Source organism: Eschscholzia californica, unplaced genomic scaffold (genome assembly GCF_041429995.1).
Source record: "Eschscholzia californica isolate CP2 unplaced genomic scaffold, dmEscCali1.0.p SCAF_4, whole genome shotgun sequence".
NCBI lineage: Eukaryota > Viridiplantae > Streptophyta > Magnoliopsida > Ranunculales > Papaveraceae > Eschscholzia > Eschscholzia californica.
In genome coordinates this window covers 27,414,742-27,433,394 of record NW_028238461.1, presented here as the reverse complement: position 1 = coordinate 27,433,394, position 18,653 = coordinate 27,414,742, and the positions used below count along the sequence as shown (strand labels likewise).

The window sequence follows — 18,653 nt, the reverse complement described above, 5'->3', positions numbered from 1 at the left end:
ACTGATCGAAACTCCTATATGTATTATGGGTCAAGTGGCTATTGATAAAGCTCACTTAAACCTAGGGAGTCAAAGTTAATAAAGATAGGCCAGTTCCTAGTTTCATAAAAAAAAAAAACAAGTCGAAATCAGTTGCATCGTGCGTAGTCACAAAACTCAATTCATTGCAACTAAGACTTCTACACTCAGAGCAAGAAACACGGAAGAAAACGAAGTATTAACCATTTCAATTGGTATCAGATAGGCAGCAAGTAACAATCACAAATAATTCACATAGAAAGTGACAACCTATACATTATCAAGCATCTTCAAAACTTACCGATTCAATGCCAATCCAAGTTTCACGTCTAGGAGATAAGGAAATTCCTTCCACGATCTTCAACATCAAATCTCTCACGTCTCTCTCAAAGGAAATATGCATACAGAGACAATTTAGCTAAATGGGCGGGAATTTAGACAATAGTCCCACTTTGTCTTATTCATTTGTATTGTGATAACTTTTTTTTTTTTTTTTTTTGTTAAAGAGTACATTATATTACTTAAACCAAAATACTATTACAATAATGTTTATATAAAAAGAAAGGGACATTCTTCCATGTTTGTCGCTTGGTCTTCTTTCTAGCCCATTTCGCGAGCTGATCAGCTTGAGAGTTGAGGTTCCTATTTGTGATAACTTTCTTAGTCATTAATATATTTTTTTTTTAGACAATTAATGGTGGAAACACTTATTTTTCCATAAACTCTTTTAGATGTACGAAAATAGGTTATACTAATCACATTCACACCGCACAATAAGTTCCCGAGGTAGCACGACGTGATTTAAATAAGTGTGATTTTTCACATGGTTCTGTGATTGTCTAACTATATATCCCTCCTTTCATTCTCTCCTCACTCTTTTTCTCTGATCTGGAACTCAAAGAGCTAGCTGGCTGCTGGCAAGAAAAAAAGAAGGTTGGAGCTTTTGGAACGAGACGAAATTACAGAAAACCTATTTGAGGCTAAAGAAGCTCCTGTTTGATCTATTCTTCATTAAATCCAAAGCATTTTCTTGATGGTGTCATTTTCACTTATTAGGTAAGAAAAGTTAAGAAATTTGGGTCAAAATGCTTGGACTTATTTCTTTAGATGAACAAAATGAATGTGAAGGATCTGTTTGTATAATTTGGGTATTTTCTAATGTTCAAATTTGTTTATAGAATGTTTGATGAAAAGATCTTCTCTTGGTTAGAATGCTGTTTTTATTGAGAATATGTTAATGATTGGATCTCTTAATGAATTTAGCAGAAGATATGATCTTTTGCTATGTAGATCTTATCTGCTTCTTTTGATGCCCTAGGGCAATAATGGCATGTTCTATTAAGATATTGAAATGTCTTCTTGATGCCCTAGTGTTTTGAGTGATTCTTCTTCTTTTGAAATATTTAATACCCTAAATGGTGAGTTCTCAAAGAATCACAGATTACTCTAGTTAATTTGATGTTGTTTCTTGTCTGATCTTCTCATCTATACATATTATTGGACTTAATGATGAATTCTTGGTATGTAAGGATGACTAAAATAAGGGAGGAAAATGTGTGTTTTATAGATTTGTTGGAATTTCAAATTCCTCAAACTCCTCCGAATCTTTCGTTTAGAGACCTGCATTCTTCAAATTCCTCATCTAGATCGCCATTTCCCTCTTAGATATTTCTTGGATTTTAGAATTGTAGGATCCTTGTTGGTGACCAAATATTTCAAGGAAATACTAAAAGAATAATGTTTCCTAAAATTTCAATTTCTTAATGAGTCATCAATCCTAACTTGTATGAATATAGTTTTCATCTAAAGAGAACCTTAATCATTAGTTTATAAGAAGTACGATGCTGATTCTATGAGATTGTTCAGACATCAATGAGGCTATGCTTCATATGTGCAATTTAAGGTAACCTTTCAAAACGTCAATTATAATTAGTAACCAGTACTTCGTAGTTTAGGGTTTGTTGCTTTTGGAGGAGTTTATGGTTCCCCTTCCTATTGAATTGTTTTATTTTTCTCTTTTAAGTATTAAGATTTTGAATATGTGCTCCGTGTGATATACATGCTATTTTAATATCCCCAACCTTGCTTCCGTTATTAGTTTCTCATAGTTAGTTGATGTCTAAGTGTTGAAAAAGATATCATTTATAGCTAAGTCTTATAAGCTAATGTGCGGTACGTCTTTACTTGATTATATCATATTTTCTGCTCTTGAGAGAAAAAAGAAAAGAAGCTTACTGTCCTCATTGATGCATCATGTCCTATGCACGTAGATTCTTGGAAGATTAGGTGGAACTGGGAAAGAAGAGAAACAAAAGATTTAGTTGTGAGCTTTGCATTTTCAGTGAACTATGGATGACAATAATAATAATCTTACAAATGGTGTCGGGGTCGAGGTGGTCTTTGGAAATGGTATGAATGAGCAACCTCGCTGTAATGGACAGGAAGGTATCCCAGTGGAAAAAGTTAACGGGGATATTGACAACACTAAAGAGGAGTTTGAAGAGACCAGAACTGCTAAGTCATCTACAGCAGAAGTTGGAGAGAGAAAGTTATATGGAAAAATCAATGGTCTTACCATTTCAAAGGTTTGGCTTGCATGAATATTTTTGGCTGTTGTACTGGTTATGCTACCATGTTTTTCTTTAGATTGAAACCCATCTGGGTGTTACTTCTGTTTTCTAGGAGACGGAAGAGAAACCCACAGGCCTTGCACTCCATTCAAAAGTAAAGAAGGCATCTGGGAAGATCAAGAATGAGAAGCCTGTCAGAGATAACCATCTTCCCACGATTGCAAATGCTGATAAAAGTAGGCCAACTGCAACATCTGCACTAATAGCTTCTCGACATCCCCAGGTAACAATTTGTTACCTCTGATTTCATGAATGGATAGCCTAATCATGCAGCAGAATCCTGGCCAGTTCAATTTTTTTTTGTGATTGTCTTTTTCTCGTTTAAGATCATAATCATTTTTCACATTTCCTACAGCTATCTGGAAAGTTTGGGTTAGCATCATCTAATAGCCCGAAGTAAGTGTTACTCAGTCTTTTACCCTATCTCTTGGCACCCTTAGTTGCAGATTTATTTCTCTGGATTATTTTATCTATTTACATTATGATAACCGTTGAATTTGTTTTCCAAAAAGTAGCAGGTCCTATTATTACTTCTAGATCATATTATTATGATTTTTTGTAGGGAGCCAAAGCATCTAAAGCCTCTTAAACAAGGACCATCTAATATAGTTGAGGAAGACCAACCATCAGCTTCTCTGTATCCTCTTTGTTACAATATATTCTTCACGAGTGGTTCACTCACATTTGCTTATTTATTTGATTACTTATCTCCATTTTCTATTTACTACTGAAGCTTTACTTATCCATAACTCTTCTATAGTAGTCCAACATCAGGTGGTCAGAAACCTCGAAAAGTAGGCAGTCTTCCTTTGTATGACTTCAGTTTTAAATGTGACGAGCGAGCTGAGAAAAGAAGAGAGGTTGGTCAAACCTCGTTTTTTTTGTATTAATAATTGCATCTGAGTTGTTGACTGTTTTCTATTATATGTGTTGAGAAGTTCTATTCGAAGCTCGAGGAAAAGACTAATGCGAAGGAAGTGGAGAAAACCACATTGCAGGCGAAATCCAAGGTAGATCGATTCTGTTACATAGGGTTGAAGTACTTATTGAGATTGGGTGATTTAAGAATAGAAAACTGTGATTACCTTTTAGGAGTCCCAAGAAGCAGAGATTAGGATGCTTAGAAAGAGCTTGAACTTTAAAGCAACACCCATGCCAAGTTTCTATCAGGAACCTGTACCTCCAAAGGTGGAGTTGAAGAAGGTAAATACTTTTGTTATGCAATTAATTCAGTTAAAACAACCCACATTACACTACTTGCATATTTACAAACATATTTTAAGGTTGGCAGCTTTCAATTCACATTTTAGACTCTCAGACTCTAAATTTATTTAGAATTTCCACTACTTTTCATCTTTCTCTAGATTGATTGAAGAGTTCATCTAAATTAGAGTTTTTTTTCTATTTTGTTTTGTTTTTTGTATATTTGACGTGGAATCTAAAACAATATACAATATAATGATATTTTCTTACTTACTTATTTTCCAAATCATGGTCGAGACATTGTTCGTACAAATATTTTGTTATTTTGGTTGAAACAAAGTTTCCATAGAAATATTTAGTTATTTCTGTCATTTCAGTCAAGATATACATATATATAAATGTAAGTGAAATTTCGTTTGTAGAGTTGGGAATGAAATTTTGTAGGTCAATTGAGTGGGAAGTATTTCAGCCATTTAGGTAGAAACTTTTCAAAATTTAGTACCATGCGTATGCATTTGGATTCTGCAAGCATATATATATAAAGGCTAAAATTCGAGGTCAGGCTCTCTTAAAGCAGGGGAATAGGATGCAAGTAGTTTCCTCTCAAATGGGCCCAGAAGTCTCAACTGATTAGGAGTCTAGGACATTGCTTTAGGAATCATTCTTTTGTTGGTTATTAATTCTATTTTTGTTATTTGTTACTCCCTCCATCCACATTGGTGTGTCTTATCTTGGAAACTTAACATTTTAAGGGAACATCAATAATTTGTATAATCACATTAAAAACTAAACAGTCTTTCCAATTCTATCCATATTAACTTCAGTTTTTCCAATTGATCTTGTTTTAGTAGAACCCTTGATATAACTATGTAATTGGCGATACCTTCTCAAACTAACATAGTTTGTTAGCTATTAACTATAATGTTATCTTTTGCATGTTATAGTAAAAAAGTTATCTAATTTACCCTCGGACTTAACTGTGTAATTGTTAATACTCCCTCAAACAAATAGATAATGTTAATCCGTTAGACACATCATTTGTATGCTTTATTATGGTTTAATAATCTTGTTATACATAATTGCATCATATTTCTATCATTCTGCAGATTTGTAAGATTTCCACACTGACCGAAACGTTTCCACTTTTGGACCCACCGATATTTCCACCGAAACCGAAATTTCATTCCTTGTAGGGAACGAATCATAAAATGTTATTAACATGTCTTTTGACCTACGTTAACTGAATTTGCATATAGAACGAATCATAAAATCGGCAATGTAAAACATCACCTCCTTTTTACGTTCTTTTTTTCCTTTTTTTTTCTCCTGTCTTTTCCAAAGCTTCTTTGTGAGATGTTATTTATTATTCTTTACTATTTTTCTTTCTAAATCTTTTTTAATATTCTCAACTTTTTTTCCTAAAACATTTTCTTTCCAAAATGTTATCATCTAAAGGTTTTTTTTCTTTTTGTCACAAACAACTGTTTGTTTTCTATCAGTGTGGCTGATAAAAAAAAAACACTTGTTTGTATACCAAGTTGTCGTCTGCCTTGAACGAACTGTCATCTGCCTTAAACGAATTGTCGTCTACCTTGAACAAACTGTCTTCTGCCTTGAACGAACAATGTTTGCCTTGAAAAAACTGTTGTTTGCCTGCTGCTTGTTCATTGTTTTTTTCCCTTTTCATTTTATTTTAGGTATTAACATGTTTGTCTCATTGGCCCAACTGTTTGTATCGAGCAAACAATTATTTGTATAGAACAAACAATTGTTTGTATCGAACAAATCACTGTTTGGAAAACAAATTTGATTTACAAATCATCAGAAATATATATTGAAAACATCAAATATATATCAAAACTGTAAAAGAAAACTTCATCAAACATAGATCAAAACAAATATAAAAATGTTAATGCTTCATAAAAATTCAGAATAAATTGAAAAACATCATCTTACCTAAAAACAAATTTGATTTTCTAGAACAAGCAACGGTTTGTAGAAAACAAACAACTGTTTAAATCGTCATTTCGATCATCTTTTATAACAAGCTAAACAGAATGGAAGGGAAAGAGAACTGAACTAAAATGATGAATATCAAAAAACTACAAACAATTAGATAATCAAAAACATCAAGTAAGATCATAACTTACCAAAAACAAGGTCTGCAACATAAATCACAAAAATATCAGAAACAATAATATAATCATATACAAAATGAGATAGAAACAACGTTGGAAACATATCAGAAACAAGATCGTAGAAGTGCAGTTTTAACAAATACATAAATCTTAGCATGAAAAACCAAATCATCGGCACAAAATGTAGATCCTTCATTCTAGATCTATGAAACTGATAGTGAAAAAGATACAAAAATCAGATCATTGAAACAAGATATATCTACTTTTGATAACCGCTACAAAGGTCAAAGTCCATAAACCAAATCATCAAAAGTCGAATAAAAAGAGAGAGAAAGTCCTTTTAATCTAAATCAAAACGTAAATCAAAGCTTCATTCGAGAAGTTGACAAAGAAGAGAGTGACTCGTTTTATTCTTCTTCCATTAGAGAAGTTGACGAAGAAGTAGCTTTTGCCTTCGGAAGAGAAGACAATTTTGTCCCTCTAAAACAAAAATTGCGGAACGAGAGAGAGAAGGAGACGGCTTGTGTTTTGGTTGAAAAGAAATGAAAATAAAAGCCCCTAAATTATTTATGTATATAAGGAAGAATATTTTTTCCATTGTCAAAGAAAAAAGTTGTGTTTACCGATAAGGGCGCACAAAGTTTGTAGCCTTTTCGAGATTAGATCAAATTATTTTGGCCTAAACTGCCATTAACCTATAATAATTCGGCTCAAATGGCCATAATGATATTCTAGTGGCTCCTTTAGCCATTAGACCAAATTATTTTGGCCTAAACAGCCAAGATCCTAGTTGTGTATGTATCTCTGATTTCTCATGTAACCCTCTATTGAAGCTTTCTTGACAAGTTTACGTCAAATTGCTTCAACAGCCTTACATCAGTTACTCAAATATAATTTTCTCGACTAGAATCTCTCAAATCCATGATCTCAAAGTTCAAAATATTTCCATCGAAATGGTTGAAATATTTCCATTTCCACCCAACTGATATGAAATCACACTTACAATTTCCTTTGTATCTCTGTCGAAATAGCGAAATAATTTTATCAGTAAACTCTTTCTTATAGCTCCGAAGAAGTCATGAATTAAGCTATTTATGCTTGGATTAGATTAGTACAAATCCTTTCCGGAATCCAATACGGAATTTCAACCCGAGACAAGTATTTTTTTTAACAATGACTAGGGTCCATTTTCTTAACGTTTTACCTTTTCTTAATCTGAAACAGATACCCACGACAAGAGCGAAGTCTCCCAAGCTCGGCCGCCAAAAGAGTTCTCCCTTAACCACGAGTGACTCCGAAGGAAGCAGCACTCGCACCAGACCTCGCCGACCGAGTCTCGATCATAAGGTTTCCCAAAATGGTCTGACTCAACATTCTAAGAAACCACTTAGAAAGTCTCTTCCGAAACTGCCTTCTGAAAAGTCCATCATGAGCAATCCAGCAGCAGATGTTAGAACTTCTACTCAACACTTAGAACATGATCATGATCCTAATCAGGAAGCAGATCCAACATCTGCTTTCAGCCAATCTGAATCCAATCAGGAGCGACCCATCCCTGATGAGAATTCGGTGAAGCAGCAATGAAATCATTTTGCTTGTTCCATATGCTATTAACACTACTCATCATCATAAGAGAAGGTATTGGATAAGACTACAATTTTCCGAAGGCGTGAATGGATTTTGTATTATGAGTTACAATGGTTCCTTTTGTTCATAGTCTGCTGCAATATTAGACTGTTGTTTGTGTGCCAACATCTCTCATTCTCTGATTTGACAGTCCGACAATTAGGATTGTGTTATTGTATCATGTACCCTTTTGTTTCTAATTTCATTTTTGTTGATACTTATAGTTACAAATTCCCTTTCTATCTGCTGATTTTTGTAGATTAATACTCAAGTTGGGTAGAAGTGACTAAGTGAGGTGGTAATTAACAAAAGAAGCACGGTGGTTTAGATGTCTCAGTCGTCTTTGGCTTGGTTTTATGCTTTGGATTAGGAAGTTCAAACCTCCCCATAATTTAAAAGTGGGTTAATTCCAATTTGGCCCCTAATTTGTGATCAATTCGAAAATTTGGCCTTCATATTTGTCAAAACTTTCCAATTAGATCCTCAAAACCATGATTCCATTAATCAAATTTGACCGTCACTGATGTCTTTCTTTTTTGCCCTTCTTTTCAAAATGGTGCTCGTTGTTTCTTTTTCTTCTCGCTGGAAACAGTCTTCAGCCAACCATTTGTTGGCGACCATGAACTAAACAAGGGATTTTTTATTTTCTTTTCTATTTCTTCATCCTCTCCTTTCGCCAACACTCCACTACCACCACCACCATCATCGTAGCTTTCTCTCCCCTTCCCTCTTTCTTTTTTAGGAAACTCTAGATGGGCATTTCTGCAAGAAAATTCAGGTCAGTGTTTTAGTTGATCATTTTTCATGAAAGCATGGGTTTCGTGTTTTTTATGAAGCCTTTCCAACTCTATTTTTGTCGCCTCTTGTTTTCATTTCTTGGCGACCTCATCTTTCTTCTGGCGAAGCCTTTCTAAATCCTTGTCATTGTCTATGAATGGAGTGGTCGGTGGGACGAACAAGTTTCTCGTGAGAGACTGAAGAGGCTTTGATCTTGCCTCAATCTCTATGTTTCTTCGTCTTATCCATCTTTTGTAATTTTAGAAGGCCGCGGCTTTGGGGAATAAAGAAAATTCTCCGGGGAATAAAGATTTTTTCTTAAAACTAGTCAAATAAGTTTGACTTTTATGTTTTTTTTTATTGCTAAGGGACTTCTAATTTTTGGGAGTTCTCCTCCATCTTATCACCTCTCTCTACCACCTAATCTTCACGCCATCTCATCATCTTCTCCGGCGAAGGTCGCCGGCCGGCGACCTTCAAACATAAAAAAATAAAAAAATTTAAATTAATTTTTTTCTCTCTCCTCCAATTTTTTTTTTCTTCCTCTCTCTCTCTAGAACAGATCTAGAGAGAGAGAGAGTAGATCTTCACGAACAGACCTAGAGAGAGAGAGTAGATCTTCACGAACAGACCTAGGTCTGTCGTGATCTACTCTTTCTCTCTAGATCTGTTCTAAAGAGAGAGAGAGGAAAAAAAATTGAGAGAGAGAGAGGAGAGAGAAAAAAAATTAAATTAAATTTTTTTTTTATATTTTAAGGTCGCCGGCCGGAAAATTGGCCGGCCGGCGACCTTCGCCGGAGAAGATAATGAGGTGGCGAGAAGATGAAGTGGTAGAGAGAACAGATGAGATGGAGGAGAACTTTCAAAAAAATGTATTTCGTATTCCCCAAACAAATTTATTCCCCGGAGAACTTTCAAAAAAGTCTGGATTCCCTCGAGAATTTATTCCCCGGAAAATTTTCTTTATTCCCCAAAGCCGCGACCTTTTAGAAGAATGGATTGTTGGGGTCCCTCCCTATAATAAAAGGACTCCTAGTTGGAATAGGATTTCCCTTATTCCTTGTTTGGGGAAAAAATAGAAACTTCTATTTTTTTAAGCCTAAAAAGGAATTCCCATTTCTATTGGTAAACCTCCTTATTTATCATTATAAAAGGGAAGAGATTATTCACAACAACTTCCAGAACAAAGAGAAGTCAGAGAAAGAGAGATTTCTGAAGTGGTTATTTCAAGAGAGATTAAAAGAGAAGAATATTGGTTTGAAGAAAAGAAGATTATTAATCTTGTGAAGCAATTTAGTTTGTGGTTATCTTCTTCGGCCTTTAGTAATCTAGGATTTGTTCAAATCCTAAGGAGTAAGAGATTTCTATTTCTTTGTTTCTTTGTTCAGTTTATCCACCATAGTTTTGGTGAAGAGTTGTTATTCAAGAGTGTTTCCACACATCTTGAAGAATTGGTTAATCCTCTATTAGTTTAGGAAGAATTGTTATCCAAGAGTGTTTCCACACATCTTGAACAATTGGTTTATCCACCATAGGTTTGGTGAAGAATTGTGTATCCCATTATTTAATCATAGTGGAAGATTTCTGGACTAGGTCCCGTGGTTTTTTTACCTTCTAGTTTGGAGGGGTTTTTTGCCACGTTAAATAATCTTGGTGTCTCTACTTTTACTTTTGCATCGTTTATCTTCATATTCCTGAACAAGTTAATTAGGTTATTTTTCCTAACAAGTGGTACCAGAGCTAAGGTTTGATTTATTGTTCAGAAATATGGAAGTGAATACTAAATGCATGATTAGTTTAGATGGAGAAAACTACTTGATGTGGAAAGCAAAAATGGAAGATTTGTTATACTGCAAAGACCTAGCTGCACCCATTGAAAATCACGGTACAAAACCGATGAAGATAGATGAAGAAGACTAGAAGGTATTAGATCGTAAGGTTGATGGATTTATTCGACAATGGGTAGAACCCAGTGTTTTTCATCATGTATCGACGGAGACTTCCGCTTTTAGTCTATGGAGGAAATTAGAAGAATTATATGATCAGAAGACAACTGCCAAAAAGGCTTACTTGTTCAGAAAGCTAGGAAAATTACAATATAAAGAAGGAACATCAATTGCTCAACACTTGAATGAGATGAAAAGTCTAGTAAATCAGCTTTCTGCAATGAAGTTAGTTTTGGATGATGAGTTGCAGGCCTTACTTCTTCTAAATTCTTTACCAGATAGTTGGGAGACATTAGTGGTGTCTCTTAGCAATTCTGCTCCTGATGGCATAATGCGTATGAATCACGTAACAGGTAGTTTGTTGAATGAAGAAACAAGAAGGAAATCATCGTCAGACAAGTCTTATTCAGAGGCACTTGTAACAGAAAGACGGGGGAGAGGTAAAGGTAGAAAACCTCATAACCGTGATAAGTCAAGGGGGAGATCAAAACCAAAGAAAGAAGTTAGATGTTTTGGTTGTGGAAAAATGGGTCATTACAAGAGTGATTGCAGGAAACCAAAGAAGGAACATAAAAAGGATGATGAAAAACAAGATAATGTTGCGGCAGTTGCATCAGGTGATGACATTATCTTACTCTCAGGTTGTGGAGACACTTGCTTAAGTATGGCTGAGTCAGAACCAGAGACAACATGGTTGGTTGACTCAGGTGCTTCGTATCATGTTATTCCATGTAAGGATTTCTTTAACTCTTACAGAACTGGTGACCATGGCAAAGTCAGGATGGGAAACTTAGGTTTCTAAAAAATCGTAGGAATTGGAGAAGTGAAAATTGAGACGAGCACAGGGAGTATAATGATTCTGAAGAATGTGAGGCATATACCAGATCTTCGATATAACCTAATCTCTACCGGAGTATTAGATGATGAAGGGTACCATAGTCACTTTGGTGATGGAAAGTGGAAGCTCACAAAAGGGTCAATGGTGATAGCAAGGGGGAAGAAGTGTTGTACTTTATACAGGACTCAAGTGAAATCGTGTAAAAGAAAATTGAATGCATTTGAAAAAGATTCTTCCACTGATCTTTGGCATAGAAGACTCTGGCACATGAGCGAGAAGGGACTTCAAATCCTTGCTAAACGACAAGACTTACCGAACATGAAAGGTATAAATTTAAACACTTGTTCTCATTGTTTAGTAGGAAAGCAACATAGAGTTTCCTTTCAAAGGAATGCATCTGAAAGAAAATCCAGTGTTTTGGAGCTCGTTTATTCTGACGTTTGTGGACCTTTAAAGGTCAAAACACTTGGTGGTTCTTTGTATTTCGTTACATTTATAGATGATGCTTCCAGGAAAGTTTGGGCATATGCCATAAAGACCAAAGATCAGGTACTAGTAGTTTTCAAGAATTTCCACAACATGGTAGAACGGGAGACAGGAAAATTGATGTGACACGAAAATGTCACATTTGGAGAGCCTAACTTAGACTAATTAGTCCTTTTCGAGTGTTATCAATAATATTTTATGTGTTTTTCATGTTAGGTACTTATTTTGGAGTTAAGCGTATGATTCGAAATAAAAGAAGCGAATTATCACTATCATTTCATGTGCCGAAAATGAGAGAAAAAGACTTCAAGCAAATCAAATGACAAGTATAGTCAATGACGAGTCCGACGGTGAAAACGGTATTCAATTCGGAGTTCGGACGGGGAAGATATGAAAGAAAGAAGTCCGAGGGTATTCTAGTCCTTTGTGAGAATTTGAAGATGTAGATTCAAGGATGGAGGCACTCACTTGATTTCTAAATCAAAACCCAAGAGCCTAAGGAAGAATGACAAGGAAGAATTATATAGGCACCCTCTCTTTATGGATCCAAGTCAACATAGTCTAAAGAAGTTGACTAAGTCAAGGGACCTTAGGGTTTGAGTAGTAAACACAAGTTAGAGTTTACTATTCATGATCTTCAACCTTGAAAAGGAGGAAAGAGGAAGAGAGAGAAAGAGGAGGCTAAGAGTTTAGGGTTCTTGTTCTTGAGTTTGAAAGCTTGAGAGAGAGACAAAAAGAGAGGTAGAAAAAGGAGGCCGGCCAAGCTAGGCCGGCCTAGTTAGGCCGGCCAAAGCTTGGCCGGAATAGTAGCTCGGGAAGGCACAAGGCATAGCTCGCGGGATGCATCCACAGCAGCTCGGGCAGCCATGGAAGCATAGCGCGCGGGACCGTCTCACGGCCGGGAAGCAGCAACAACACGGGCTGTGCTTCACGGCAGCTACTGTTCGGGCTGCCATTAACAGCAGCTCGGACCTTCAATGGAGCACGACAGCTGCTCGGACAAGGCACGGGACAGCTCGGCTGCATGAGCATGGGTCGCGGCTGCAGCTGGGGACACGAGGGACAACGCGGAACGGCTCGGAGCTTGTGCATTTGGCCGGATCTAGGGTTGGCCGGAATCCTCACTTCTTTGGCCGGATTTTGCTAGGTGTTCCGGCAACCTTCTTGGTCCAAAACCTTGGGGCTTTTACTCTCCATCATCTTGGCTAGCTTCCCATATGGTTTGATTTGATTTTGGGTTAGAAATTTCTAGAGAGAGAAAGCTAGGGTTAGCTTTAATGGAGGTTGTGTTCTAAATGGAGAAGATGATGGTGGTCGCTATGGGGAACCCAGAAAATTGCTAAGGGGAGATCGGCTGCAACTAAAAACTCATATTTTCCGACGATCTTAGCCTCGAACCACATCGAAAAAGGGGGATTCTCTCATCATTTTCTTTCCATTTCTTATTCAATCACCATGTTTAGCTAACTTTAGTGTGTCGAGTATATGAGATGAAATGTGATGAATTCGTGATTATGTTTAATATGATTTGATGTTTTGATTATGAATTGATGTTCATTTAATTCGATTATCGTTTTGATCGTATTTTCATGTGTCTTGTCAAGCACTTCTTGTAGTTAATAGACGAAACGAAGTATTCGATATCGATCGTAGTCTAAGTCATATTTTCATTTGTCTTGTCATGCACTTCACATAGTTAGGCGACTAGACAACACTTTCGTTGACTCGGGATAAACCGATTATGATGTTTGTTTGACTAAGTATGATCTCCGGATATACGTAGTGCTTATAGACATCACCTTAGGAGTCGAACATCAGTTATACTTTGAAACATTAGATGGGACCATACATAATTGTAGGTTTATCATTATCGGATTCTCGGTTCGACACCTCTCTCACTTATTTATTTCCCGACTATTGTTGCCTCCCGACTCTTGTTTCCTCCGACTCTTCTCTCGAATCTCTCTCGCCCGTTTACTTTTATTATTTAGTTTAGTTTTCTTGTTTTGCTACTCTTTCAATCATAACCCCTCATTTAACCTTATTTCCTTTCCTTTTTTGGCTAAGTTAGCTAGTAATACTAAAATCGACGGACAAGACCTTTCGACATTCGAAGTACCTTCCTATCCTTGGATCGACTCCGGTTTTACCCGTTACTACTTGATACCTCTGCTTGGGTGTGCAACCTTCTCGAGTGCATCAAAAATCAATGAAGTGCATTCGCACTGACAATGGAGGAGAATACATCGGGTCATTTTAAGAGTATTACAAAACCCATAGTATTCGACATGAACAGACAGTTTCCAAAACTCCACAACAAAATGGTGTAGCAAAACGCATGAACCGCACTATTGTGGAGAGGATCAGATGTATGCTCTCAGAAGCAAAGCTGCCTAAAAGCTTTTGGAGTGAGGAAATGCGTACTGCATGTTATCTGATCAATTTATCACCTTCAGCACCATTAGATGGAGATGTAGCTGAGAGTGTGGGCTGGGAAAGAAGTCAGTTATGGACACCTAAGGGTGTTTGGTTGCAGGGCTTTTGTGCATATACCTAAAGATCAAAGAGCAAAGCTTGATGATAAAGCCAAGCAATGCATCTTTTTAGGCTATGCAGATGATAAATTCGGATACAGGTTATGGGATCCAGTCGATAAAAAGATTATTAGAAGTAGAGGTGGTCTTTCTTGAAGATCAAACTATTGAGGACTTCGGGAAAGTTGAGAAACGTGAGAATCATAGTAATGATCTCATTGATCTAGATCCACATATCTCTTCTAAGGTTATGCATGATAATGCAGGTGAAGAACAAAATCATGAAGATGAAGCTCATGAAGATGTTCCTATGGGTGATGATGTTGAGCAAGGAATGGAAGTTCAACATGAACCACCAGCTGAATTGAGAAGATCGACTTGAGAGAGAGCACCATCTACCAAGTATCCTCCACACGAGTATGTGATGGTTACAGATAGTGAAGAACCGCAGTGTTATGAAGAAGCCCTAGATGATGAACACAAGAAGGAGTGGTTGAAAGCTATGCAAGATGAGATTGAATCATTGCATAAGAACAACACTTTTAAGTTGGTTGAAAAACCTAAGAATAAGAAAATTCTTAAAAATAAGTGGGTGTGCAAAATCAAGACCGAAGAAAGAAATTCACAACCCCGGTACAAGGCACGCCTAGTGGTGAAAGGATTTGGGCAGAAGAAGGGTATTGATTTTGATGAGTTTTTCTCCCCGGTGGTGAAATTGTCCTCGATACTATTAGTATTGGGATTGGTTGCAAGTATGAACCTAGAAATTGAGCAACTAGATGTCAAGACCGCTTTCCTTCATGGTGACTTGGAGGAAGATGTGTATATGGAACAACCAATAGGGATTGAAGTTAAAGGTAAGGAACATTTGGTTTGTAAGTTAGAGATGAGTTATATGGGCTGAAACAACCCCCAAGACAGTGGTACAAAAAGTTTGAATCATTCATGAAAGATCAAGGGTATCACAGAACGGCTTCAGATCACTGTGTTTTCGTTCATAGATTTCCTGATGGAGATTTGATTATACTTCTGCTTTATGTTGATGATATGTTGATTGTTGGCCAGGATGCTAATAAAATTAGCAGGTTAAAGAAGGAACTAAACAAGTATTTCGATATGAAAGACTTGGGTCCAGCAAAACAAATTCTTGGCATGCATATCTCTCGTGATAGAAAAGCTGGAAAACTTTGGCTATCACAAGAAAGATACATCGAGAAGGTTCTAGAAAGGTTTAATATGGACAAGACAAAATCAGTGAGTTGTCCATTAGCCAGTCACTTCAAGTTGACTCGTGATCAGTGTCCATCAACTAAAAGTGAGAAAGAAGAAATGGAGAAAATTCCTTATGCTTCAGCTGTAGGAAGCTTGATGTATGCAATGGTGTGTACAAGACCGGACATTGCATTTGCAGTTGGAGTAGTAAGCAGATTTCTTGCTAATCCAGGCAAAGAGCATTGGTTAGCAGTGAAGTGGATTCTGAAGTCTCTTAGAGGTACGTCTAAAGCTCATATATGTTTTGGTAATGATAAGCCAGTATTAGTCGGTTACACAGATGCAGACATGGCAGGAGATGTAGACTCCAAAAGGTCCACATCAGGCTACCTATTTACATCTTCAGGGGGAGCAGTGTCATGGCAATCTAAATTACAAAAGTGTGTAGCTTTATCTACTACAGAGGCAGAATATATTGCCATTACAGAATGTTGCAAAGAGATGTTATGGATGAAGAGGTTGTTAGAAGAACTTGGTATGAAACAGGATAATTATGTTATTCATTGCGACAGTCAAAGTGCCATCCACCTCAGTAAGAATTCTAGTTTCCATTGGAAGTCCAAGCATATAAATGTGAGATACCAATGGATCCAAGATGTTCTTGAAGAAAAGGTGTTGAAGATCGAGAAAATCCATACTGACGACAATGGTTCAGATATGATGACAAAACCATTACGCAAAGGAAAACATGAACTATGTAGCAGTGTTGCAGGTTTGGGGATGGTAGGTCCCTCTTCATAAGTCGGGAGGGGGAGTTTGTTGGGGTCCCTCCTTATAATAAAAGGACTCCTAGTTGGAATAGGATTTCCCTTATTCCTTGTTTGGGGAAAAAATAGAAACTTCTATTTTTTCAAGCCTAAAAAGGAATTCCTATTTCTATTGGTAAACCTCCTTATTTATCATTATAAAAGGGAATGAAAGGGAAGAGATTATTCACAACAACTTCCAGAACAAAGAGAAGTCAGAGAAAGAGAGATTTCTGAAGTGGTTCTTTCAAGAGAGATTGAAAGAGAAGAATATTGGTTTGAAGAAAAGAAGATTATTAATCTTGTGAAGCAATTTAGTTTGTGGTTATCTTCTTCGGCCTTTAGTAATCTAGAATTTGTTCAAATCCTAAGGAGTAAGAGATTTCTATTTCTTTGTTTCTTTGTTCAGTTTATCCACCATAGTTTTGGTGAAGAGTTGTTATTCAAGAGTGTTTCCACACATCTTGAAGAATTGGTTAATCCTCTATTAGTTTAGGGAAGAATTGTTATCCAAGAGTGTTTCCACACATCTTGAACAATTGGTTTATCCACCATAGGTTTGGTGAAGAATTGTGTATCCCATTATTTAATCATAGTGGAAGATTTCTGGACTAGGTCCCGTGGTTTTTTTACCTTCTTGTTTGCAGGGGTTTTTCGCCACGTTTAATAATCTTGGTGTCTCTACTTTTACTTTCGCATCGTTTATCTTCATATTCCTGAACAAGTTAATTAGGTTATTTTTCCTAACAAGGATTACATCAGGGGCATAGCATCTGTGTCCCGTTTATTCTCTTCTCTCAATCGTGCAATTTCTGTTGTTAAATCTTATTTGGAAAACATGGTTATGTTTGAGTCAGATGACTGGGTGAAGAGTGGTTTGATTCATCGAGAAATGAAGTAAGTGATTTATTAGATTCGTGCTTAACGAACGCTTAGGGGTTGCTGAAGTGTCCCCCTTCTTCGAACACCAAACTGATGATCTTAGAGAAGTGGTTTTTCCAGGGGATGAGAGGTACCTGTAAGACACACTAGTCAGTTCAGTATATAAGTTAAGAGTTAATAAAATCTTAAAGGTCAAAGGATTAGATCCCTTTTTAGAGAGAAGCTGTGATCTTATAAGGTTTGCATGGCAGTGGTTAATCACTGGATACGATTTTGCGGTGGTCAACCATTGGCTTGATGAGGGCCACGTGGCAAGGCCGTTAATGGTTAATCCGTGTAACTTTCCTTTCCCTCAGGCAGTGCAAAAAGGTTAAGGTGCCGAACTTACTTTTGCAGACCTCCCGTTCAAATGCTCATGTGGCAGAGTTTACTTAGATCCACCCTTCTGCTTGCCTTTTTATGAGTGACATAGTTTTAGGAGTACGGGAGGCTCCTGTCGACCTTCCTCTCTAAGGTTTAGGTGGTAGACCTCTTTTGGGTCCACCTCTCTGTTGGTTTTATCAAGATGTCGCTCGTGTTTATTAGGGTTCCGGCATGTGCCACCCAGATCGATCTATTGACTTCTTGGATGGTCAACGGTTACTAATACTTGGCTTAGCAACATCAATGCGTAGTGGTATTTATTGCACAATTTCATGAGTTATTGCTTTGCTTTCTTTCACTTTGTCACACTTGAATTTTGTGCACATTGGACACAGTCCTCGTGGTAGAGAGGTTACTGTTTCTCTTTTGGGCGTGATTCACATTTGGTCAAACTTTTAACTATTGCTATTTCATCTTTGTTCAACTTAGCTGCATATGAATGTATGGCCTACGAAATTTTTTTCTCTGGTTGGTGGTTGTGGTGTTAATCGTTTACTTGAATAATCTACTGGTCACAAAGTAACTCATATTTGACTTTTATTACAAAAGGGGGATCACATTTAGCAGAATCTGTACGTTCTTTTTACATGTGACTATAATAAAAACACATCTTTTTCCTTTGTCGCTACAAAATATACCACTTCAGCTACATCAAAGTAAGGATTATGACCTTTTCTTTCATTATTTACCGACTTCTCCATATTTTTTACAACGACGACTTCGTTTTTTTGTTTACTAATAGGCCAGCGCTTTGGGGAAAGCAAAATAGTTTCCGGGGTGTGAAATTTTAAAGGGAATATGCAAAATTTTGAAAAGTTTCCGGAGAAACATATTTTATGGGGAATATGGTTCAAAATAAAAAACTCTCCCCCTCACCTCCCTCCACCTCAACTTCTCTCTCTCTTCTCCGATAGGTCGCCGGCCGGAAAATTTTTCCGGGCGGCGACCATGAATTTTTTTTTTTTTTTTCTCTTCAACAGACCGGAACTCCGGCGAAGGGAAACCCCCTTCGCCGGAGTTTAGAGAGAGAGAGAGATGTGAGAGAAAAAAAATTGTTTTTTTTTTTTTTTCATGGTCGCCGGCCGGAAAATTTTCCGGCCGGCGACCTATCGGAGAAGAGAGAGAGAAGATGAG

General features: G+C 36.9%; 1 protein-coding gene across 4 annotated transcripts; it reads left to right on the top strand.

Annotated features, from left to right (window-relative positions):
• The first annotated feature begins 664 nt into the window (after positions 1-664).
• LOC147543961 (protein WVD2-like 6) lies at positions 665-7,846 on the top strand. Of its 4 annotated transcripts, none has more exons than XM_086633794.1 (9): positions 665-1,074; positions 2,361-2,603; positions 2,701-2,871; positions 3,004-3,044; positions 3,211-3,285; positions 3,409-3,508; positions 3,587-3,658; positions 3,741-3,851; positions 7,214-7,846. In XM_086633794.1, the coding sequence occupies exons 2-9, from the start codon at positions 2,367-2,369 to the stop codon at positions 7,571-7,573; spliced, it is 1,167 nt and encodes a 388-aa protein (XP_086489920.1). In that variant the 5' UTR covers positions 665-1,074; positions 2,361-2,366; the 3' UTR covers positions 7,574-7,846. The 4 variants fall into 4 exon arrangements, with proteins under 4 accessions (XP_086489920.1, XP_086489921.1, XP_086489918.1 ...); XM_086633795.1 differs by having other exon boundaries at positions 2,289-2,603; positions 3,412-3,508; XM_086633792.1 differs by having other exon boundaries at positions 2,289-2,603.
• The last annotated feature ends 10,807 nt before the right edge of the window (positions 7,847-18,653 follow it).

What these genes read in the sequence shown, in the direction of transcription:
- LOC147543961 (XM_086633794.1), top strand. Translation starts at nt 2,367, where the DNA reads ATGGATGACAATAATAATAATCTTACAAATGGTGTCGGGGTCGAGGTG. An exon ending in TAGCTTCTCGACATCCCCAG is followed by an intron (nt 2,872 to 3,003) that starts GTAACAATTTGT and finishes CATTTCCTACAG; the next exon opens with CTATCTGGAAAGTTTGGGTT. An exon ending in CAAAGGTGGAGTTGAAGAAG is followed by an intron (nt 3,852 to 7,213) that starts GTAAATACTTTT and finishes AATCTGAAACAG; the next exon opens with ATACCCACGACAAGAGCGAA.